Source organism: Lepidochelys kempii, chromosome 1 (assembly GCF_965140285.1).
Source record: "Lepidochelys kempii isolate rLepKem1 chromosome 1, rLepKem1.hap1, whole genome shotgun sequence".
NCBI lineage: Eukaryota > Metazoa > Chordata > Testudines > Cheloniidae > Lepidochelys > Lepidochelys kempii.
In genome coordinates, this window is record NC_136380.1 from 345,689,694 (window position 1) to 345,716,198 (window position 26,505).

Below are 26,505 nucleotides of genomic sequence, written 5' to 3' on the forward strand. Positions count from 1 at the left end.
GCCATGTACATTGGTCAAACTGGACAGTCTCTACGTAAAAGAATAAATGGACACAAATCAGATGTCAAGAATTATAACATTCATAAACCAGTCGGAGAACACTTCAATCTCTCTGGTCACGCGATTACAGACATGAAAGTTGCGATATTACAACAAAAAACTTCAAATCCAGACTCCAGCGAGAGACTGTTGAATTGGAATTAATTTGCAAATTGGATACAATTAACTTAGGCTTGAATAGAGACTGGGAGTGGTTAAGTCATTATGCAAGGTAACCTATATCCCCTTGTTTTTTCCTATTTCCCCCCCCCCAAGACGTTCTTGTTAAACCCTGGATTTGTGCTAGAAATGGCCCACCTTGATTATCATACACATTGTAAGGAGAGTGATCACTTTAGATAAGCTATTACCAGCAGGAGTGGGGGGTGTGGGGAGGTATTTTTTCATGCTTTGTGTGTATAAAAAGATCTTCTACACTTTCCACAGTATGCATTCGATGAAGTGAGCTGTAGCTCACGAAAGCTTATGCTCAAATAAATTGGTTAGTCTCTAAGGTGCCACAAGTACTCCTTTTCTTTTAAAAAAGAATAAGAAGCTAATGGCTCCATTCTGATCATGTACCACTGAGACCCACCTTCAGTGTGTACATTTTTTCAAAATTAATTTAGAGTTTTCAAGGATTTTCCTTAACAAATGGATGAGGAGGTTTAGAAATATGTCAGACAGAGGCTGCAGTAAGTTATTAAGAACGGACCTCCTGGGTCAGACCAAAGGCCCATCTAGCCAAATATCCTGTCTTCCGACAGTTGCCAGTGCCAGGTGACCCAGAGGGAATGAACAGAACAGGTAATCATCAAGTGAGCCATCCCTTGTCGTTCATTCCCAGCTTCTGGCAAATAGAGGCTAGGGACAACATTCCTGCCCATCCTGGCTAATAGCCATAGATGGACCTATCCTCCATGAATTTATCTAGTTCTTTTTTGAACCTTGTTATGGTCATTGCCAACTTTCTAATTAGGGTTGCCGACTTTCTAATCGCATAAAACTAAACACCCCGCCCCTGCCCCCACCCCTTCTCCGAGGCCCTGCCCCCTGCTCACTCCATCCCCCATCCCTTGGTCACTCACTCTCCCCCACCCTCACTCACTTTCACCGGGCTGGAGCAGGGGGTTGGGGTGTGGGATGGGGGGAGGGTTCCAGCTGGGGGTGTGGGCTCTGGGTTGGGGCTGGGGATGAGAGGTTTGGGGTGCAGGAGGGGGCTCCAGGCTGGGGCCGAGGGGTTTGGAGTGCGGGAGGGGGTGTGGGGTTTGGGAGGCAGGGAGTTGGAATGTGAGGGGGTTGCAGGGTACAGGCTCTGGGAGGGAGTTTGGGTGTGAGAAGGGACTCCGGACTGGGGCAGGGGGTTGGGATGTGGGAGAGAATGCGGGGTCCCGATGGCACTTACCGTGGCTACCAGGAAGCAGTCGCTATGTCCCTGCGGCCCCTAGGCACCTGAGCAGTGAGGGAGGCTCCATGTGCTGCCCTCGTGCCTGCAGGTGCTGCCCCCGCTGCTCCCATTGGTCACAGTTCCCAGTCAATGGGAGCTGGGGAGCCAGCACTCGGGGGGAAGGCAGCGCGCGGAGCCTCCCTGCCCACCCATGCGCCTAGGGAGCCGCGTGGAACCGGGCAGGTAGGAAGCCTGCCTTAGCTTTGGGCCCCTACTGTGCTGATTTTTAATGGCCCGGTCGGCAGTGCCGACCAGAGCCACCAGTGTCCCTTTTTGACTAGGCATTCTGGTCAAAAACCCAACACCTGGCAACCCTGTAAGTTATCCAACTAATGACACACAAAATGCCATGCTATTTGGGGCCCTATAAAACAAACTTTAGCAATTTATTAACAAGGAATGTCTGAAGAGAAATTGTCTGTATTCACTAAAAACATTTGTCAGGTGAACCTCGTATAACAAAGTTTATAAGACTAGATGGTTCAAATGTGACAGAGGTTAGTAGTTACTGAAAGTTATTACCACCTGATGGTTGTTTGGTGACCTATGATAAAATGAACAGATATCATCATCACTAAAAAGAAGTCACAATTAGCAACCCCATTGGCAGTCCCAACAGACTCAAGCAACTTTGGTGTGTGGCTGAGCAAGAATGACTGAATGAGATTGCAAAACAAACTAGAGGCTTGTATACATAAACGGAGTTGCATTGGTTTGACTAAAGGTGCATTTTAAAACTGACTTTGTTAAGTCAGTGCAAGACTTTGAGACCACTTATTTTGGCTTAATTTAAGTCAATTAAGAAAAGGCTTAAATTGAAGAGAAATAAGCCACTCAAACAGAAATAAGAGTTTCTACAAAGGGGTTTAAAAACCAATTTAAGTTAACTTCTGCATATTGCTGAATTTTTATAACAAAAAATATTAAGCAACAGCTTTCCATATAATTAATACTTTTTATTTTCTTGTTTATGTATAAAAATCAGCCATTTCAGGTCTTGGAATAGAGTGCCCAGCAAGTCTCAGAGCAGAGTTACTACTGCTGAGCGACTGAACAACATAGGAGCATATTTCTTATCTGTTTTGGGATTTTTTAGAGGGAGGAAAAGATTTAAAGACAGTGATTTTTGAATGTCTCAAGAACTGAGTGCTTGACTTGTGGATGATATTTTTAACACCCAGGACAATACAAACTTGACTAGAGCAAATCTACAGCAGCTCTGATTTTCAAGCTTCCAAGTGCATGACAGTGTCTTGACTGATTAACTTGCTTTAAAGGGTCTCCTTTAAAAAAGGACACAATAAAATAGCCTTTAGTTGTACAAGGCCTTTCTCTGTGCTTTCTGTCATCACTTTATAAGCTCCATAAAAAAAAAAAAAAAAAAAAAAGGGTGGGGGGCGCAGAAGAGAAATCAGGCGTGCAGAAAAAGGTCATTGCCAGCATCCCTCCAAGACAGTTACACATCAGCAAACTACACAGATACACATCATCTGAAGCTTTTACAAAGCTATCCACATAAATGCACACATATGTCATCGATGACAAGGAAATAAAAAGTTACAACAGTGTACATTTTACCTAATTAGGGAGTACAAGTCCTGAGCTGGCATTAGGATTTGTAGAATCCTCTTCCCCTCAATTTGTCCTTTTCTCATAAAAATCCCATCTCTCCCAGGATACAAAATATAAAGGAACATATAGGAATGACAGAGTAGGTCATGCTGGTGGGGGAGTGGCTCTATACGTGAAAGAAAGCATGGAGTCAAATATAATAAAAATCCTAAATGAATCGAACTGTACCATAGAATCTCAATGGATGGAAATTCCATGTTAAATGATAAGCGTATAGCAGTAGGAATATACTACGAGCCACCTGGCCAGGAGGATGATCCTGATTATGAAATGCTCAGTGAGATTAGAGGCTACAAAAACAGAAAACTCAATAATAATGTAGGATTTCAACTATCCCCATACAGACTGGGTACATGTCACCTCAGGACGGGATGCAGAAGTAAAGTTTCTACACACAATTAATGACTGCTTCTTGAAGCAGCTAGTCCTGGAACTCACAAAGTGAGAGGCAACTCTGGATTTAATCCTAAATGAAGCACAGGGTCTGGTCCAAGCAGTGAATATAGTTGGACTTCTGAGTAATAGCAACCATAATATAAATAAATTTAACATCGGGGGGGAGGGGGTGCAGTGGAGAGAATACCAAAGAAGCCCACCATAGCCGCATTTAACTTCAGAAAGGGGGACTACAGAAATATGAGGAAGCTAGTAAAACAGAAATTAAAAGGAACAGCAAAGGAACAGTCACAAGAATTAAATGTCTGCAAGCCGCATAGGAATTTTAAACACACACACACACACACACACACACACACACACACACACACACACACACAGAGTAAGAGAGGCTCAAATTAAATGCATACCCTAAATGGAAGAAGAAAAAAAAAAAAAAAAAAAAAAGTAAGAGCAACAAAAAAATGCCACCATGGCTAAACAGAGTAAAGGAGAAGATTAGAGGCAAAAAGGCAATCTTTAAAAATGGGAAGTCAAATTCTAGTGAGGAAAACAGAAAGGAGCATAGAAAGTATAAGTAGGCAGGCCAAAAAAGAATTTGAACAATTAGCAAAAGACACAAAAACTAACAGCAAAAAAAATGTTAAGTACATCAGAAGCAGGAAGCCTGCCAATCAACCAACCAGCGGGGCCACTCAATGAAGACAAAGCTGTTGCAGAGAAGCTAAATGAATTATTTGCATCGGTCTTCATGGGAGAAGATTTGGAGATTCCCACACCTGTGGAACTCATTGCCAGGGGATATTGTAAAGGCCAAAACTATAACCGATTAAAAAAAGAATTAGATAAGTTAATGGAAGCTAGATCCATCAATGGCTATTAGTCAAGATGGTCAGGGATGCAACCCCATACTCTGGATGTCCATAAGCCTCTGACTGGGCATGGATCACTTGAGAATTGCTCTGTTCTGTTCATTCCCTTTGAAGCATCTGGTGTTCGTCACTAATGGAAGACAGGATACTGAGCTACATGGACCACTGATCTGACCAAGTATGGATGTTCTCATGTTCCTCTTCTGTTCCTCTCACGTGATTGGGAGGAATAAGCCCTACTAGCCAGTTCTCACTACAGACTAGCAGAGAACATACTTGACTTCAATGGCGCTATGCTAATTTACATCAGCTGAGAACACTGTCCACGATCCTCACTCTGATCACTATGGCTACGATTAGTACACATAGCTGCTAGCAGAGGGCGGATCCATGCACGAAGACAGCCCACAGTCCCAGCCAACAAGATGCCAAAATTCAGATCAATACAAGCTCTCATGGAACAATTTACATAGTGGTCTTTACATAGTGTAAATTTACATAGTGACTACTATTTCATGGATATATTGTTTCCTCCATTTCCCCATTCACCAACTCAGGAAAGCAGACAGACAAAGCATTAGCCTTTTAGTAAAATCCTAGCTTCAGACAATTAGTACTGGTTTTGTTTTGGGAGAAGAGAGAAACCGACAGCAGAAAAAGGGAAAATATTTAATTAACAAAAAAAAAAGTTCCTTACCAGTGAAACCGAGAACCCAAGAGTCACTAAGAAATCCAGAGAGGATGGATAAGTTAGCAATTTATTTTTTCATTATAAAAACAACCACTTCTTACAGGCACAGCAGAAGCAGTGCTCTTTCAGTAGGAAACTGAATGAGAGAAAGGTGTCTCAGGATACAGTGGTGTGTCCCATCCATAAGTATACCAGAGACACACACAATTAAAATGTTAACATTCGTCATGAATGTTTTGCCAAATCACATACGAAATACATGGACATACACACATGTAGAACAGAAATAATCAAACAAAATGCACAAATAAAATTTAGTTAAACTGAACTATTTCCAAGATCAATAAGTTTGTTTGAAAGGCAAAGAAATTTCAAATACTTGGAAGCAATAGTTATTACTGTTTGTCTTTTACAATAAGTCTCTTCTTTCACTCATCCTCCTTGTTTCTCAATGAACTGTCAGATTTATTTAACAGACTGACAACAAGCAAACCTCAGCTACAAGTTCATCAATATCATAATAAAAATTTTAACTTATTCTCCCCTTTTGATTTCCTTTTATACACTTTCTTCTGTATCTGGCTTTTAGATTGCAAACTCTTGGAGGCAACTGGATCTGTGTCTTACACAGCACCAAGCACACTGATGAACAAATAATTCTACTTCCAAGGGCAGAATGTCAAGATATCTACCATATTGGAATTGGAATTGCTGTGCAGGTTGCATATTAAACCTGCACCTCCTTCAATGTTCACCAACTTGGGGGAGGAGAGGAGTTTGCAACAGTATTTAGGCCACGGACCTGTAAATCAAATTCTAGGGTTCTGACACGAACTTTCTGTATGCCCTGGAGCAAGTCAGTTAACTCTTCTGTGCCTCAATTTTCCCATCTCTAAAGTTCAGAATGTTTACTCTTCTACCTCTCAGGTGTGCCTTGAAGCATATTAAATATTTGCATATGCTCCAAAATACCCAGATGAAAGGCACAATCTGAGCAATTATCACAGTTATGATGACAGGTTTCAGAGTAACAGCCGTGTTAGTCTGTATTCGCAAAAAGAAAAGGAGTACTTGTGGCACCTTAGAGACTAACAAATTTATTTGAGCGTGAGCTTTCGTGAGCTACTTGGTTAGTCTCTAAGGTGCCACAAGTACTCCTTTTCTTTTCACAATTATGTAGTTAGCCACCCACCACTGTTAACAAGGATAGGTCCAAATACCACCTACTGGCAGTAGATAGCAAGCCTGAGTAATAGCATAAGCCAGAAAACTGTGAAAGTAGAAGAACACTGGAGGGTTGGAAAATCTGAGACTTCATAATACATAAAGTTTGTTTCTTGGCAACAAACCCATCTAGCTTAATATCATTTCTCTCTATTGCGGATATGAATTTTGTTACTTCATGATCTCTAGTGCTAGCTTAATGCTGTCACTCTCTCCCAAAGGCATGCACACTGCTCCACTGAGTTGTGGAGATTTCTCAGCAGAACTCAATGGAGCAGGTGCATCTTGCTGACCAGAAGCAGATTCTCATCTCTGAAGTTCATGAGCCATGGCACCATCTGGCACAATGCACGCCATTTCTGTGCCATCAAGACAAATATTTCCAATTATATGAAAATCTTTTACTGGCACATCAACAGCAAGTTCAAACTACCATCATTACCGATATGAACATATAGATATAGCTAACAACTGAACATCAGAATAGTGACACAAGCCAAGTTAGAAATGCAAGGTCTATCTATCATCCTCCCACCCCCATTGAGGGGGAATCTGGAGGACTGCCCTCACCATCACAAGCACTGAAAATTTTATTCACGTATTTTATACAATTTTGTATCTTGACAAAGAATTAAATCACTAACATCACCTCCACACTTGCTTCTGTACCAGATACTGTTCACACATTTTAACCAACTTGGAAAAACAGTGTGTGTAAACAATCGTTTCCTGATTTTTACTGTTGTAAAACTGCATCTTCCCATGCCTCTTACCCGACTCTTTTCGGTCATCTTTTACAGAATTATGTATATTTGAGGCTGTAAGCTACTCTGGGCAAAGACCTACGCTTTTTCATTGCTTGTGAAGTTTCATGCACTCAATCTAAATAATTAACATGCAACGGTTCTAACAGATGCTTAATTTTTGTTTTTTGAAGAGATGTACAGCTCTTTACACTAATTTTTATTCTTAGTTTTCAGTACATCAAGTCTAATTTGCTTCTAATATCTATATCAGGAATGTAGTTACTGATATGAAATGGTGAAGAGACTATGTGAACGCTCTGCTTTATTATTTTCTGTCTTTATCCTTTTCTCAATGTGCTTCTGTTATATTTAATGAAAAATACCGGAGCCCTGCTGTGACAAATTTAACACCTGTAAATTCCCATGACTGTAACCAAAGTCTGTGTAGCTCCGTAGATGTGCCCGCACAATATTTCAAAGATAGTAAAATACAAACTCCGCTGAAGCTGAACTACAGTCACAGTATCACTTCTCTTAAAAAACAAACAAAAAAAACCTTATATGAAAAGCATTTCTAATGTGGAAAAACAAAAGGTAAAAACAAATAATTCAGCTATTTAAAACAAGTGCCCATAATTAATGCTAACTCAGTCCCTCACTGGAGTATCTAATGCCATACTTTGCAGGATCTTAAGGTTCTATGATTGAACAAGACATGGCTCACGTGTACCGTTTCCCCAAATCATTCTGAGTGTTGTCTTCATTTAAAAAGGTGTACTGAGGAACAGTCTATGTAGAGCTAGCACATTAATCCAATTTGTTAGCATGGGTGGCTGAATTTCTAGTATAACATCTGTACAGATGCTTCATTACAACATTGTTAAGAAAAGTCAGAGGACAGTCTGGTGAAAAGTGTAGAGGTAATGGAAACATAGGATGAAATTCTGGGTCCACTGAAGTTAGTGGCAGAACTCCCACTGAGTTCAATAGGTTCAGAATATCACCTCATAGTGTTAACTCTTTTAGTTACAAGTGTTCTTGAGATAATCGTGGGTTGCTCTGAAGACTGATAATTGTGTGACATAGTTCATCTTCAAAATCCCAACAACTTGCACCTTTTGGAAAATAACAAAAAACCTAGGGGAGAGAGAATCCAAATCAACTCTGGGGGAATTGTGATCTCATGGAAAATCTCTGATTTCTATTAGCCTCTCATATTGCTCAGGATTTAACCTGACATGTTCTCAGAGAAACAGATGATGGGATTCAGCATCATATCCAGTCACCCAAACACACATGTGCAAAGGTATCAAAGCCACAGATCTGTATTTTACAAATATACAAACACACTTTTTAAATTAAGTCTTGGAAATGTATGCTATGAGAGCACTGACAAAAATACAGTGTTCAGCTCTGTGGAAAATGTTAGGAAATGTTTGTTCAAAAGTCAGCAGTTGGAGGAGGACCTTTGGAGGAGCGAGCATGGAGAATTACCAGCAGGAGGTAGTCTGGTCTGGGCTTGCTGAAGTTAACAAGAAACATCTCTCCAGAATCCAGAGACTGGCCCATCAGGAATGACAGAGGTCCTGGCTGCCAACAGAGTAGCGGGGACACCAAATTAGAGTACATTGGAGTGGTTTATGAAAAAGAAGCCTGAAATGGGGTATGAAATAAGCTTTTCTAGGGCTTGAAAAGGACAGTGGGCACTGCCAGATGATTAGCCCTGAAGTGGACTCCTAGGTTTTAATTTTATGTAATAAATTACAAATTTTGTTAATTCTTCCTCGAGTGAAGGTATGGTGAAAAGTGATTTCTGCAGCAGGCTTCAAAGAACACCCACTGTCCCTATCAGGGGATCCCTGTACTTGAGGACAGGGTCCTCATAACAAAGAAGCAGAAAGAGGGGGAGTTCCAAAGTAAAATTTCGAAGTGAGAAGTTTAGTGGTGGCAGCAGGTAACCAACGCCAAGGTCACAGGAAACCTGAGGTCATGAGAAGCCCAATCCTGCAAATCCTTAAACACATGCTCACATATGTGAGGAGTCCATTTGAACTCAATGTGTAAAGTTAAACATGGACATAATTAATTTCAACTTCAATTTTATTTTTAATTGAAAGTGATGTAAAACTTATTAGATGTTGTTTTTCCACTTTTAACTAATAATGAATGTGAAGTACCCCTCAATAACCAAAACTAGAAGAGAATATTTAAAAAGTTGCATTTATATAACGAAGAACAGAGTCTAGAAGCCACTAGTACTTCTGTGTAATCAAGTCGTTTCTTTCCTTTGCACTTTGATCTTTGAAGACAGCAGAAGACATCCTATAATGAGATCAGGAAGTAGCCATATACAGTGAACACATGCACTTAGATAATCAGCACATTCCTTTTTTATTAGATATCTCAGCTCAAACAATTACACCTTTCAGATGCTTCAAAGCATCTTTATGTTTAATAGCATTTTTACTATGAGAATAAGGTTGAAGAAAGACTTTTTTTGAAAGAGGAATAAAAACACAGCTATGTTTCACATGCTATTGTGTGTAAAAAGCTATAAAGCTAATTTAGAGACATGAAAGCATAAACTCGATGTACATTCTGATACAGTCCAGCTGTAAGTGCTTTTATAAAGAAAAGGTAGCAATGAAGAAGTAGTATGTTTTCAAATTAAATTGCTTACAAAAGAAATAAAAATCCAAGCACAGCTAAGTTTTTAATAATAGAATGTGGTATCATTTAACTTCACTAATGTAAAGAACTGGGGTGAAAGATGTAAAAGCTATTTTTTGATGCATGAGCATTCTGACAGGCACACACCTCTCTACAAATTTCATCAAAAAAGATATTCGATGTGCTGACTGGCTTTTCTAGATAAAAGCTGTGAAAAAGATGTCAAAGGCTAGGGGTCAGAACTGGTGACATTTTTCTCTCTGTCAAAGTCTCTGACAAACGGATTGAGGGAGCAGGTGAGATGTTAATCACAACTGTATATTTTTTTTACTACTCACGTGTATACCATTAGGTTCCTGCCAAATTGGCCTAGAACAGTCATGGTAGATACCCCCATAGCATTTTGTTATTCAGGGAAGACTACCAACTTACTTTCTAATGCACAGCTCCAGATGTACAAGCCTTGACATATGCACAATGTAAATCACTCCCCAGGAAATTTCAACAACACTTTTGTTGCATTTTTCTTCTAATAGGTGCTAATGCATGTGTAGGGAAACAGAATTAACCTAAGCTTCAAGATCTTATCTACATTTTTGCATTTGAATTAAAAAAAAAGGATACCATCAAAAGTATTCCTTCCCCATCGATGTTTATAACCATCTGGAAGGCTGAAAACCATTTTAAGCATTACATGGTAAGTGGGTTTGCTATAATATGTTCTGGACATGTTGGGCTACTAGTGTTTAAAAGTGAATCGTTTGCTTCAGCACTCTAACTCAATTTTAATGAAGAATTACATGGACTCTGCAAAAAGGTAGTGGTGGGCTGGGGAGGGGCCTTAGCAGACTGGTGTGGGAAGTTCCAGAGAAGGAAGAGAGGGGTCAACATTTTGCTTCTACTAAAAAGTATGGATCATGACTCAGAACACTGCTGAGTCGGATCAAAAAGGGATCCTGGCAGCTCCAGCCAGCACCACTGACTGGGCCATTGGGGGTGCTGTGCAGCATGGCTGGCAGGCCCCCTGTTAGCCTCTGCACCGCGCGGCTCCCGGGAAGCAGCTGGTATGTTTGTCCCCCCTCCAGCTCCTACACCTACCTAGGGCAGGGGTGTGGAACCTAGAACCCACGGGCAGGATTCAGCCCCAGGGTTCATTTCATCCAGCCCACGGTGCCCCGCCGCAGGGCTGGAGCTCTGAGCTCAGGCTCACCCCATTGTGGGGGGAACCCCCTGAGCTTCCGTGCCCCCCCAGCGGGTAAGTGGCCCACGATTGATTTTTTTCTGTGGATCAATGGCCCGTGACAGAAAAAAGGTTCCCCACCTGAGCCCACTCCCCCAGCCGGAGCCCTCACTCCCTCCCCCGTGCCCCAACCCCCCTGCCCCAGCCTTGATCCCCCTACCACCCTCCAAACCCCTCACTCCCAGCCTGGAGCACCCTCCTGCACCCCAAACCTTCATCCCTAGCCCCACATCAGAGCCCACATCCCCAGCCAGAGCCCTCACCCTCTCCACACATCCCAAACCCCTGCCCCAGCCCAGAGCCCTCAGCCCTCTCCCACACCCTGAACCTCTCATTTCTGAGACCACCCCGGAACCCACACCCCCAGCCCAGAGCCTATACCTCCTCCCACACCCCAACTCCCTTCCTCAGCCCGGAGCCCCCTCCCATACTCCAACCCCTCAGCTCTGCCCCCGAGCCCGGAGCCACCTCCCATACCCCAAACCCCTCAACTCTAGCCCCACCCCAGAGCCCGCACCCCAAGCCAGAGCCCTCAAACCCCGGTGAAACTGAGCAAGCGACAGAGGGAGAGGGGACTGAGTGAGTGGGAGCGGGGCCTCAGAGAAGGGGCAGGGCAAAGGTGTTCAACTTTGAGCAGAAAGTTGGCAACCCTATTGCTGAGACATCCTTTGCACCCCTGCTCCCTATATAGATTACTATACTCTTCCCAGCATGAATAAAGTACGTGGGCTAAACATTGGTTGCATATGGAACCTAAACAACATAAAGCCATTCACAGAAGGACCTATAGAGCAGCTTCTGTAGGGTTCAGCAGAGCCTGATCTAGAGTGGAACACTTGCAACCCCATAGCTTTACATTAGCCAGAGTAATTCTAGCATATTCATAAAATGCAAATATCAACTAGAATGTAACCCACAGTATCTGATCAAGACCTCACATCAAGATCAGTGTGAAAAAATTTGCACCTCTTAAGACTACAAGACAACTTTAAAAAAAAAAAATGAACACTGTTGAAAAAATTTTAAATAACTTTGGCACACTGCATAGAAAGAAAAAAGGAAGAAAAAAAAAACCTGATGCTTCTTTCTTACTTAAGATTATTATGTACAAGATTCAAAGACTACTGCCAAGAGCTGAGTTTTCTTATCATAGACTCTTCAAACCTCACCTCATTTTAAGACAAGAGAAGTGTATAAGTAGGGGCATTGCGATCAGATTGAGAGACTGATCGTTCCCCTCTATTCGACATTGGTGAGGCCTCATCTGGAGTACTGTGTCCAGTTTTGGGCCCCACACTACAAGAAGGATGTGGAGAAATTGGAGAGAGTCCAGCGAAGGACAACAAAAATGATTAGGGGCCTGGAACACTTGACTTATGAGGAGAAGCTGAGGGAACTGGGATTGTTTAGTCTATGGAAGAGAAGAATGAGGGGGGATTTGATAGCTGCTTTTAACTACCTGAAAGGTGGATCCAAAGAGGATGGATCTAGACTATTCTCATTGATAGCAGATGACAGGTCAAGGAGTAATGGTCTCAAATTGCAGTGGGGGAGATTTAGGTTGGATATTAGGAAAAACTTGTTCACTAGGAGGGTGGTGAAACACTGGAATGCATTACCTAGGGAGGTGGTGGAATCCCCTTCCTTAGAAGTTTTTAAAGATCAGGCTTGACAAAGCCCTTGCTGGGATGATTTAGTTGGGATTGGTCCTGCTCTGGGCAGGGGGTTGGACTAGATGGCCTCCAGCGGTCCCTTCCAACTCTGTTATTCTATGGTTCTAAGAGAGATCTTATCACCTATAGTATTTTTCTTACATTGACAACAAAATTCTTTATCACTAGCTAAATTCAGGCATGACTGTCAGCAATGATCTTTGCAAAACATGAAATCAGATGTTGAAAAGAAGGTCTGACAAAGCCAATCTGCTTTTTACCAAGGCAGGGCAAATGAAAATTGAATCACGGATATCCACCAATGAAAAAGTCTCAAGTCATAAAATAAATAATAGAACCACAAAATAAAAATTGCCACATGGTAAAAATGTTTACAAATTGCAATAAATTAATCCTAAATGGAAGTACTAATCAAAATTTCTAAATTAAATTAAAAATAGCTGCAATATTTCAAAGAGAAGAGATTTTACCCTAACATATTGATTGGCTTTACTGCTTAATCAAAGGGGACTGATTATGTTTTAGAGCGTTTGTATTCTAGTATCCAATTATATACTCCGTCAACCTAATCCAATTAAATAATGTAGTGCTGTACAGGAAACAATTGAAATATGTGCAGACAATTTTAGTAGTACTCATGAAATTATGATTTAAGAAATCTACCATAATGAGCCTTTCTCCCCACTCAAAAGGGAAAGGACAGTACCTGGCTTATGATTTTTGTTCCATATGTTTGAAAATATATACGCTGCACCCAGAACATGAAAGAATTAGTTAACTTGAGTGTGTGTCACTAATGACAGAACAGGCACTCTTCAAAACCTGGTTAGTAATTCAAATATTTTTAAAATAATTGCCAATGGATTATTGTACACTATTTAAAATCTGTCCTAACAATTTCAGGATCCAAGGCCTCGTAACCTCTTTTCCCTGTGAACCATTAAACAGCCACTCATAGTAAATAACATTTGTGAGGGACAGACAATAAAAATTAAAAGGACACACAGAAATCATGAAGTAGCTTCTTTCCATTGAGCTGCTGGTACAGCACTTTGCATCTTTGAAGCACTATGCGAGCACTAAGTATTAAAGCAGTTCCAGAACTCAACAACACACAGAAACATTGGACAAGAAACTAACACTTTTCCTGATGTCAAAATTTACTCTTGTTCAAGTAGAAGAATTCTAAAGCTGTGTCTACACTAAAGAGGCTTGGCCTACATTTAAAAAAAATTAGGTAGACCTAGCTATGTCACTCAGAGCTGTGAAAAAATTCACACCCTAAGCTCCATAATTAGATCGACCTAACCCCTGGTGTAGACGTGGCTAGGCTGATAGAAGAATTCTTCCATTGACCTGACTACTGCAGGAGACATGGATTAACTGCATCGATGGAAAAACCCCTTCCATCAGTGTAGGAAGCTTCTGCACTATGGTACTACATCGGCACAGCTATATCACTGTTGCTCTGCCACTGTAGCAGCTGTAATGTAGACATGCCCAGAGGCTATACCAGCACAGCTATGCAAGCATAACCCCATAGCGCAGATGCAGCCTACACCAATGGAAGGGGTTTTCCCTCAGTGTAGGGATACCACCTCCCTGACTCATGGTAACTATGTTGATAGATTTCAGAGTAACAGCCGTGTTAGTCTGTATTCGCAAAAAGAAAAGGAGGACTTGCGGCACCTTAGAGACTAACCAATTTATTTGAGCACAAAAGCTTAAGCTCGAATAAATTGGTTAGTCTCTAAGGTGCCACAAGTCCTCCTTTTCTTTTTATGTTGATAGAAGTATTCTTCCGTCGGCTTAGCTGCATCTATACTGGGGGTTAGGTCAGCATAACTGTGGTGGTCAGGAGTGTGTTTTTTCCACGCCCCAAACAGACGTATCTATGTCAACCTAATTTAAGTGTAGGCCAAACCTAAATAGCACACCTCTGCATTTTTCTTAGAGTTACTTCCATGCAGCAAAGTGTTTTCTAGGACTACAGATTTAGTTTAAAAAGTGAAGAAACTGGCCTGACAAGGCAAGTCAGGCTTGTGATGTCAAAGCAATTTAGATCAAAATTTAATATGAGCAGTTAATTTGTTTTAACAATGCTTAACACCAAAACGTACAATATAAGTAAAAGGACTGCTAAGAGTTTCTACTGATGGCACTGTAGTTCAATATTTACATTAAACAGATCTTAATCCTCCTCAGTTACTGTAACCTATCAAAAGCATTACATAAATTTAAAAAATATAGTTACAGCTGATTACAAACAAACCTTTTTTGAGATTCAGTCTCCCTCCTGGCTTGTTCCAATGTCAATTCTTCAGCTACTCTTTTCTTTAGTTCTTCTTCATTAACTACAATTAGCAAAAAAAAAAAAAAAAAAAAATTAACTTTAAACTTGACAATTTAAAAATATGTTGGAGGAACACATTATTATGTCCAATTACAGAAGCAAGCAAAATTTTGCAAACAGTTTTTTATTTTCTTCATTTCTCTATTCAGCAATGTATGCATTTTCCTCAAATTGTCTTCATTACAAATTTTCAATTAACACACTCCCACCAAAAAAAAGTTATGTCATGTCATAAGAGACACACACACCCCCCACATAAATCTTCCTGTAACTTTGAACCTCTAACACCTTAGCATCAACAAGTAAACTGGGTTAGGAGGGAAACAAGTTCCAGTAAGAAGGATGCTCCTCTGGTAGCTCCCTTTTGTTTAAGGGAACTATCTCAAGTGCCTCCTCTAATATCTACTGTGGCAAGGAGAAAGAATCATATATTCGGATCCCAAAGCACTTAAGACATTAAGGTTAAAGCCAACACCCTGACCTCCACCCAGGAACTTAACAGAAATCAGTACAGTTTCCAGAGTGCTGCCTCACACATCACTCAAATGGCCTGCTGCATTTTCATTACCCTGAGACTAAATGGATAAGGGAAGCAGGTTCACATCAGAGAAAGATTTGCACACTTCTAGATAGGCCCAAACTGGGAAAAAAAAAAATCATCTTCGCCACAGGCTACTATTTGATCTTCCAAAAATCAGTCATGAACCTACTAAAAGTCCAAGACTGTACAGTCTGAGTCAAAAATAGCAGACTCATCCCCCCCATCTCTTAACCAGGGCTAGAAAGCTCACCCATGCCAGCTACTCCGGTTGCTTCATCAAATCATCATCACTGCTTTGGTTTTATCTGCATTTGGCCTAACCCAGCAGAGTCTCAAATTCTCATTCTATCCTCGGAGCAGTGTAGTTACACCAACCTAATTCTCTGCCGATGCAACCGCACTGAAGCAGCATTTCAGATGTATACCTGCCCTTATGCTTGGTCTACACTACAAATTTATGTCTGTATAACTGTGTCGCTAATGATAATCAGCACAAATCCAGGGTATAACAAGAACGTCTGAAGGGGGCCCCCTCAGAGAAAACCTGGATTTGTGCTAGAAATGGCCCAACTTGATTATCATACACATTGTAAGGAGAGTGATCACTTTAGATAAGCTATTACCAGCAGGAGAGTGGGGTGGGGGGAGGTATTTTTTCATGCTTTGTGTGTATAAAAAGATCTTCTACACTTTCCACAGTATGCATCTGATGAAGTGAGCTGTGGCTCATGAAAGCTTATGCTCAAATAAATTCGTTAGTCTCTAAGGTGCCACAAGTACTCCTTTTCTTTTTACTTCTTTCCAGATACTCCCCTAGTGCTAAGGAGACAGGGTGGGGTGTCTGACCATCATTAAGGACCATCAACTCATTTTGCAGCTCTCCCTTCATTCTGTCAGGGCATGCCAGAAAGAGGAACTATGGATTCAGAGGAGACGTCATGAACCGCATGACTGCAGACCAACAGAGGGGTCTTGGAACCCTGAAAGGTCATGAACCCCAAAGAATGCTCAGAACTCATGTGAACCTGAGGCATTTAGGGATCTGGGGCAAAAAAAAATTGTCCCTTCTTGCCCTGATATTCTATGATTCACAAGTACCGGTATACAGATGCTCACTGTTTTACCTAGATCTGTGCATCTCATGCTGTCTACAGCAGAGAATTATTGTTCTAGAAATCCTTCTGCAAGGCCTGTGTCTGTTTACTTCAACTATCACATGTCCCTGGAAGGGTAAACTATAAACCTGAGTGCCTACAAAGGTGGAACTTTGAGGAAGGAAGTGCTTAAGTTTCTGGGGATCAACACTCAACTTGGGAGCCTAGGACATTTAGATCACAAGGTGCGATTTCCAGGAGAGGAGTGTAACAGATAATTCAATAAGATCTACCAAAGATATTGTAGAAAATTGCCTTAAGTTTAAATATCTTTGGAATCAACTTTATTATAAATGCAAAGTTTATGTATAATGGTGGGATTGCATGTAACTTCTCTAGGGAGGAGACATGGCCAATGTAAACCCTGAGAAATGTTATGAGCTTCAAAGGACTATTTTAAATGATATTCTACACATGAAGGAACTTTTGGGACAAACAAGTTAAGTGGGGGAGGAGGCAAATGCAAATTCCCACCTCTGGACCCAACCTTTTAAAGCTACACACTAAGGAGAGAACCACTGTTTAACTAACTACCTATTCACAGATCAAAGACCCAAATAGTATAAAGGAAAGACTAACCTCTGCATAGGGGTTCTTGTTCTGAGCAAAAGGCATGATGAACTTGTAACCACAGAAAAACCCTTGTGAGAGATTTGAAGGACTGAGCACTACCAGAGCTCTTTTTGGAGCTGGGGTGATCTTTGGTAAGCTTATTAGCATGTGTATAGGTTCTTTAATTGTTCTACTATGTTTTCTCTGTAATGCTATCACCTTAGAAAGACCTGTGTTGTACATTCTAGCTGTGGGCAATTACACTGTTTGTAAGTTCTGAGGCAAAAGCAGCATACGCAGGCAGCAGTGCAACCTGGAAAAACCTCAGACAGGAGTGAGAAACATGTAGGTCTCTGCCCAAGAGAGGTGACACCTGGGAACTGGAAGCCGAGAAGTGGGTGCCCTTGCTGGACTAGAGAAGCCAGAGCCAGTGACTGAAACCTTCCCACACAAAGCACAGTCTCTAGCTCCAACATCTCTGGCACGCTTTCTGTGCACAGTCTGTCTGGTACTTCTTGTCACAGTTCAGGACAACAGCACCTGTATTCCCTCTCCATAGTCCAGCAAGGGCACCCACTTCTAGGCTTCCAGCTCCCAGCCATCAACTCTTTTGGGAGGAGAGCTGTGAGTTTCCCTCCTGACCACTGTTTTTCCAGGCTGCATGGTTCCCTGCCTACGCTGCTTTGTTTGCTCCTCAGAGATTGTAAACAGCGTAAATGCCCACAGTTATAAGGTACTACACAGCCATAATACAAGGACTGCAAAAAAAATTTTATGTGAATCAATCTGAATATATTTAACTTAACTTTGAAAAGATATTTCAATATTTCACATCTCTAATTCAACTCTTGGCAACATACACACGTATACAGAATAACAATTAAACTGCTCACCAGAATCAGTTTCCTGAAGTTTATTGTTCTTGTGTAAGAAAAAAGTAAAAAGAAGTCTAATGAAGCATGGAACTGTCTTTTAAAGTATAATAAATAAGATTTAGCTATCAGCTAATACAGACATGACACATTTAACCTGATCAATTACATATTGATCAGCCAAATATTAACAGGGAATAAAAAAAAAAGAGTGGTAGATCACTGAATAAGATTCTGTTATACAGGTGGAATGCTTCATATCTCAGTGAAGATTATAATTTCAAGAGGAGGAGGACTTGGTATGAGGAAAAACAGCCTCAAAATTTCATTTGTCAGGAAAACAAAGAATCTGAAAGAAACTGCATCTGTTAGAACAGGTTCTGGGTTAGAGCAAAAAGACTTTTCACATCTAATGGTAATTTCTGCTCAGACCATACGATATTCAAAACAGACAACTGGTAAAAAAAAAAAAAAAAATACCAGAGAACTGGTAGATAAGTCTGGTCAAACAAGTGTCATCTAAGGATGGTAAAAACAGAGCCATTACCAAAAATTAAATAAATAAGGTATAACAAAATGGCACAACAACAAAAGAGAAAATTAAAGACAGACCCCACATTTTATTCCTATAACAAATCTTGAAATGTTTGCATCTCACAGATATTATACAATTCCATAAAGAACTGGTGAATGGTACTTCAGTGTATACACCGTCAAAACTAAAGCAAAGTGGTTTTGCACCATAGCTCAAAAAAATATACAACTCCAGAACCCATCTATGACCCCAACCACACCAGTCTTCAGAATGTGCGGTGAATTTAAAATACTCATGGATTGACCAGCCCAGAAGACAGAGAGAATCATCACCCAGACTCCCAATAGCGTCAGCACATCCTCTCCCAAAACTCCAGTTCTGTGGATGCTCTGGGTTCACAATTTAACTCTTACAGGGCAAGTGACAGGTGAAGCAACAGACATATAGACAGACTTTGCCTAGGATTTTAAACACCATTACTCTTTAGATAGCATGAAAAATACACAGATCAAGACAGAACAACATGCACCTTTATATGCAGTTTCCCATCTCAGTTTCCTCACCATTCTGGACAATTTTTTGGTTTTAGGGAAGAGTATTGTGAGGACTCTTGGGGGAGGGATAGCGAAGTGATTTGAGCATTGGCCTGCTAAACTCAGGGTTGTGAGTTCAACCCTTGAGGGGGCCATTTAGGGATCTGCGGCAAAAACTGGGGATTGGTCCTGCTTTGAGCAGAGGGTTGGACTAGATGATCTCCTGAAGTCCCTTATAACCCTGATATTCTATGACTCCAGGCTCATCATCCTGCATCTGACTTCTCACCAGAATCATATTGTCTGTCTTCCTCTGTTCTAAGTAAGCTTCCTTCCTTTCACCTTATGGTCCTGCAGTAAATCAGGACCCCGCCCCCTGAAAGCATGGCGCTCTCTCCTGCCCAAGCTTCCTGTGCATCTGTGAGAGACCCTCAAGTTTGAGTGCGCATCCCACCAACAGCCCCAGATTTCTTTCTTCTGCTGCTGGGGCCGTTACAGGCACGAGAGCACTGTAGCCATGCCACTGTAGCACCATAGCTTAGGCGCACCTTACAGCAACAGGAGGAGTTTTTCATTGTTTTAGTCACCCCACACCCCTGAGTGAAGACAGCTAGGTCAATCTAACTGGGTCTACAACAGGGTGTAGCTGCAGTGCTTAGGCGTGTAGCACTATAGCTATGTCAACCCAAGCTTTAAGTGTAGACCAGGCCTAAAGATTTTCATTTCTCCAGCCTCCGAGAGCTTGCCTACACTTAGCACACTGCAGTGGTGCAGCTGCACTTAGTGAAGATGCGACCTATGCTGACAGGAGGCTCCTGTCAGCAACCGAGAGGCAGCAGATATGTTGACAGGAGAAGCCCTCCCATCAACACAGTAGTAATGTCTACATGGGGGGTTAGGTCCGTATAACTATATCGCTCTGGGGGGTGGATTTTCCACAGCCCTGAGTGACACAGTTATACAGACATAAATTTGTAGTGTAGACCAAGCATAAGGGCAGGTCTACATCTGAAATGCTGCTTCAGTGCGGTTGCATCGGCAGAGAATTAGTTTGGTGTAACTACACTGCTCCGAGGATAAAATCGTGGTACTAACATGAGGTTTCTAAGCCATCACTCTGTTCACAAGGATTGTAGGTTACATCCTCTTTCCCATCCTTTGTTTTCTATATTGAAAGTATCAGTTCTTCAGGACAGGAGCTGCATCATACTATACATTTGTACAATGCCTAGTAAAATGAGGCTCAATTGTGGCAGGAGCCTCTAGTCCCACCATAATACAAACAAGTAAATAAATAAAGGATGCAGCTACAGCAGCAACTGTGGAAGTTTTAATCAGAAAAAGTTCAGTGCAAATGCAGCTGTGAGATAATTGAAGGGTCTGCTGAACTACCTGTGAGTAATGGAAGCAGTTACACAGGGTAAGGACACTACAGACACACAAACCAATGCCTTTGCATCAACCTTTGCCTCAGAAGATGGAGAGTTACCTAACCCAGATCTATTACTTTCAGGTAAAAAGTGGAAGCATAGTCAGTCAGAGACGAAGATGTCAAAGAGAGGAGACATTTGAATCAATTAAAAAGCAAAAAGTCATACATCTCTGAAGGAATTTAAGAATGAAGCGCCAAAGTTGCAAACAAAATTATACACTAATTAAAATCAATTACTATACTGGCGGCTTAGAGGGTACCAAATGTTTTACTTAAAAAAAGCAGCAGGGGAAACCCTGAGTCATTATAGCCAAACAACTTTACTTTGGTACCGAGTAAGTTAGCTGAAAAGATCGTTACAAATAGAACTATTAAACAACTGTAAATGAAAATTATTAAAATCTAATATTATTCTTTGACAATATATCAACAAAATAGTGAAAGAAAGATAACCTTTGACAAAGTTATTCACAAGAGGCTGTTAAGAAAACTAAACAGTCACGATGTGACAGCTAAAGTACTATCATAGATTAAGAACTAGTTAAGACAGAAAACAAAGCAAAAGAAAGTAGCATAGAAAAGAAAGCAATCAGTGAGGTGGCAACATCTGCAGATGACTACCCTAAATCACACATGGAGACTACAGAAGACTATGAGGAACTTAAAAGGGAACTTAGCAGGTGGACACACTGGCAGAAGAAATTCAATTTGGATGAAAAGGTAGTGCACAGTTGAAGGAATAATTTGAATTATTCATGCATGTTGTTGGTTTCTACATCAACTACAGCCATGCAGGAAATATTTGGGTGTCCTGGGCAGTTCAAAGAAAACGTCTGTTTGATGTTCTGAGATGGTCAAAAAGGAAACAACAAAATGTTAGGAGGAAAGGGAATAGAAAATAATGCCAGAACAACAAAAATTAGTAATACTTCCCAGCCCAACTTGAATACCATGTCCATTTCAGCCATTCTATCTCAAAATAGATACAGCAAAGAATAGGTCTTTCTAAAAGATCTATCACCTCATCCAGAATCTACAGATTTGATAAAGGAATCACTTAGAGTTCTATGGCCCACATTATGCATTAGGTCAGATTAGATCAGCATAATAGTTGCTTCTGACCTTAAAAAAAACCAATTAATACATGACACAAGGGGTCTAAAAATGAGACAAGTGAAAAAAGTGAAAATGATTAATTGACAGAAAAGACAGGTATATAAGATAATGAGTAATATGGAAAAGGAAAATCAACAACTTTTACTTACCCTCCCATAATTCAGCGATAAGGAGACAATGAAGAAGCTGGAGGGCAACACATTTAAAATTGAAAAAAAGAGTGTTCTTTGTGGGGGTTTTAATACAAAATAGGCAAAGAAATAGAACCGCCTCAGTTATGCTTTATGGAATAAAAAAAAGTAATAGTCAGGAGTATAACTTAGGGCATAAGAAAACCACTGCCAAATGTTAGAAAGAAATTCTCCCTCTGGGCATACTGTTCCAGAATTCGCAAAAAGAAAAGGAGTACTTGCGGCACCTTAGAGACAAACACATTTATTTGAGCATAAGCTTTCGTGAGCTACAGCTCACTTCATCTGATGCATTCAGTGGAAAATACAGTGGGGAGATTTATATACACAGAGAACATGAAACAGTGGGTGTTACCATAAACACTAACGAGAGTGATCACTTAAGGTGAGCTGTTACCAGCAGGAGAGCGGGGGGAAGAGGGAGAGAGACCCTTTTGTAGTGACAATCAAGGTGGGCCATTTCCAGCAGTTGACAAGAACGTCTGAGGAACAGTGGGGGGTAGAGGGGGGGAATAAACATGGGGAAATAGTTTTACTTTGTGTAATGACCCATCCACTCCCAGTCTCTATTCAAGCCTAAGTTAATTGTAGCCAGTTTGCAAATTAATTCCAATTCAGCAGTCTCTCGTTGGAGTCTGTTTTTGAAGTTTTTCTGTTGAAGAATCAAAACTTTTAGGTCTGTAATCGAGTCACCAAAGAGACTGAAGTGTTCTCCAACTGGTTTTTGAATGTTATAATTTTTGACGTCTAATTTGCAAACTGGATACAATTAACTTGGGCTTGAATAGAGACAGGGAGTGGATGGGTCATTACACAAAGTAAAACTATTTCCCCACGTTTATTCCCCCCCGTCTACCCCCCACTGTTCCTCAGACGTTCTTGCCAACTGCTGGAAATGGCCCACCTTGATTATCACTACAAAAGGTTCCCTCCGCCCCGTAATAGCTCACCTTAAGTGATCACTCTGGTTACAGTGTGTATGGTAACACCCACGGTTTCATGTTCTCTGTGTATATAAATCTCCCCACTGTATTTTCCACTGAATGCATCCGATGAAGTAAGCTGTAGCTCACGAAAGCTTATGCTCAAATAAATTTGTTAGTCTCTAAGGTACCACAAGTCCTCCTGTTCTTTTTGCGAATACAGACTAACATGGCTGATACTCTGAAACCTGTTCCAGAATTGTCTACTGCAAGTACCCTGCACTTATTTCTGAAGCATCTAGTACTATTAGAAACAGGATACTGGGATATACAGGTCACTGGTATGATCCTGTATGGAAATTTCCTATGTGTCTGTATACACTAAACACTTACATTACCATCAAGTATGGGACCATGCTCTTTAAGGCGGTCTCCAAAACTATCATCTGTCTCACTATCTGCCAAGGCAACTACAGCCCTATAGACATTCAAGTTAATGAAGATGTCAGAAAGAAAATTCTTAACTGCATGCTAATAATCATAAATATTGAATCAGAAAGCACACAGTGTTACAAACAACTTGGCGACTTGGAACATTAATAACATCAACCTAAGGGTTTATTGTGTATTTTATTGTGCCTTCAGAATTAAACGGACTTTTCCCTCACCTTCCAATCTGAGATACAATATGCAAATAACTTCACTTTTATTGTTTGCCACTTTATAAGCACTCCAATTTGGACCACAGTTAAGTTCCACACATTATATGACAGGCATACAAGTTGAAAACCAATGAAAACAAGAACCTTGCAACTTTCATTCTTCTTTTTTTAATCTAGCCAACTGTATAAATTGTATGCAGTGCAAGTAGATTATTAGTTTCCACCTGACCAGAAAAAATTACATGATACATGGACTGAAACACAAAGTACTCTGAGCTATTAGGTTTTGAAGCAAGACAATAGGCAGTTTGCCACGGGATAAAAAGTCAACATGCAGACACAAAGAAGACTATAGGATATAGTTAAAACAAAAAAATCTCAAACGAAATTGCTTTTCCAAAGGGGATTGACGAGATGCCTAATATGTCTTCTCTATGTCTGATACACTGGAATCCCTAATAAGTTAAATAAACACTAGCTTGATTTTATAATTAATGAACATCTTGTGTTTAAGGCACTAAACTGGGATTCAGGAGATCTGGATTCAGTTCCTGGCTCCACCAGAGACTTCTTGTGCTATCTTGGGCAAGCTACCTAATCGCTCTGTGCTACAATCCACCACCTGTAAAATACTGAGGAGTTGCAAGGATAAATTCATGAAATGATTGTGAGGTGCTCAGACACTACAGTAAGAGTGCATAAAAGTACCTATATAGAGTACATAGTTGGGCATTCATATTCCTTACTTAGATTGTAAACTCTCTGCTTCAGGGACTATCTTTATGTTGCGCAGTGCCTACCACAATGGGGTCCATGAATTCCTAGACACTATAATAATACAAATAATAAAAACCACCACGTATGTTAGTCAGAAATTATGGGAAGGTCCAAAATATTAGTGCTTTACAAAAAAAATTGTTACGGCAATCTTTTGAATAATGAATACTGTATTTAAAAGGAATGAACCCATCCGTATTTTTTAATAAAAAAAATCCCCAACAACAACAGTTTGGGGAATGGTATTAGAAACAGGTGGGAGAGACAGAATTTTTCATGTCCAGGTTTAAATCCCAAGCAGGAGAGCAGAAACATAATCATTACCACCTGGTGACTTTTTATAACCTGATTTTAATAGTGGCCTATTAAAAATGGGTTGGAGGTCTAAAGGCTGCTCTCAGCTGACTAATGTCCACAACATAAAAGCCACCACCAAAATGGCACCTTTCTTCACAGTCTCAAGAGTTGTCTATAAATGACTAGTCTTGGAGACTGAATTCCTCTCACCCTTGAAATAGGTTCCTCCAGGTCAGACTGAAGCACACTGGTAACCCAGGGAAAGCTCACACTACTGTTGCCCACACGCTGCACATGTTCTATGGATACACAGGGAGAGTATGTTTTTAAGAGATTAAAAGTCACTAATGTCATCAAGTAAGTTTTACACCAGTCTCCTGAAAGTATAGCTAAAGTAAAGTGTGCCACTGCACATTTATCAAAAATAATTAGACTGCTGATTAAAAACAAAAGCATTACAAGCCAGGAGACCTCGGTGACCCAAGACACTGTCAGACACTGGCTGGAAGAGCAGAACAAAAAAACCCCAACCAACCAAAATTACTTGTTATGCTGGTCTTTGGTGGCTGTCAACTACTCCCTCGTTCTTGATCTGTTACCCTAGCCTGTAAATTAGCAGGGGAGGGGCCTTGCCTAACATATATGAAGTGCCAATCATTCTGGTGGTGCCATAAAAATAATCTTACACTCTTCCAATGGATTTTTTGGCTTCAGGACTTACTGCTCAACAATGAGAACAAGAGAACACAAGAGCTGTTATGCAGGTTGGGAAATGGAGGTGCAATGTATCTGTTATGAAGTACAGCTTGTCTTTTCTTTCTACAAAATGATTTTTAAATAGTCCAGTAGTAGCCAAACAATGTTGTATATAGTCTACAAAACAACAAATTGTCAAAACCAGTCTCTCACTCCATGGAACAGTCATGAACCATCCTTCCACTCCATCAACACTAAGTGAAGCACTGGGAATAGGCATCCACCTTAAAAACCAAAATATGCTTTTCTCTTTTGAAAGAGACAGGAATCCCTGAGCGGCCCTCAGGAAGTTTAATGATGTGTGTACAAGGAGAAAAAGCAGGAAGATAATCATCCGCAGGGAAGGCATACCAGAATCACTTTGACTGACCTTATTATATACTTTCTGAATTTCTGTATTTAAGAGCAACAGATTAAATCACCAGAGTACAGCCCTGAAGAATGCTATTCCTAAGTGGATTTATTTTTTTTAAGGGCAAATGCTACCCTCAGATACATGCCGCAAACAGCTCATATTTAGTCAGGGAGCTAAATTCACCGCTAGTATAGCAGTGGCAATTCCCATGGACTTCACTGGAGTTACAACCACTTACACCAGTAGTATTTCTGGTACAGAAGCTGGGCATGCCTCCGAGGGCAGAATTTGGTCTTAAGTGTTTAGTATTGGAACAAAACATTAAGAGATTAGCTAGGGTAATTAACACAAAAACCAAATACAATTTTAAGCAAGTACAGTTCCAAAAATACAAGAGTTAAGGTTCTGAATGCAGTATTAACTACATCATGCTGCACATCTTGCGTATTTATGGTACATATTTTATAATATAAAAATATTAAACTCGAAAAAAAACAACAAAAGATATTACCTGCACCAGATGGAATGTAGCCAAGACAACATTATGGTTGGAAACTTAGATTTTTCAAATTTTATGACTTTTGTGACTTTAGTTGTGAAACCCGAATATTGAATAAATACTGATTTTTTTTTTTTTTGCATTTATTTTCCTTGGTTTTGTTTTTACTTGCCTGTACTTAACATTTGCATTTAATGGGCTTCATTAGTTTCTGACATTCAGACCTCAGTAAGCTCTTGCTGTTACCACCAGCTCACCTGTGATTGCTTCCTGCAAAGCTAGGCTAAAAGAGTCACACATCAGTTTACACAGATGTACATATAAAAT

At 40.6% G+C, this 26,505-nt stretch overlaps 1 protein-coding gene across 2 annotated transcripts in view; it reads right to left on the reverse strand.

Moving 5' to 3' along the window:
• Positions 1-26,505, reverse strand: part of CHCHD3 (coiled-coil-helix-coiled-coil-helix domain containing 3) — a 248,724-nt gene that overhangs the window by 194,009 nt on the left and 28,210 nt on the right. For both annotated transcript variants that reach the window (XM_073328860.2, XM_073328859.2), the window contains exon 3: positions 14,903-14,984. In XM_073328860.2, coding sequence (XP_073184961.2) covers positions 14,903-14,984 — 82 coding nt within the window. The remainder of the gene's footprint in view (positions 1-14,902; positions 14,985-26,505) is intronic.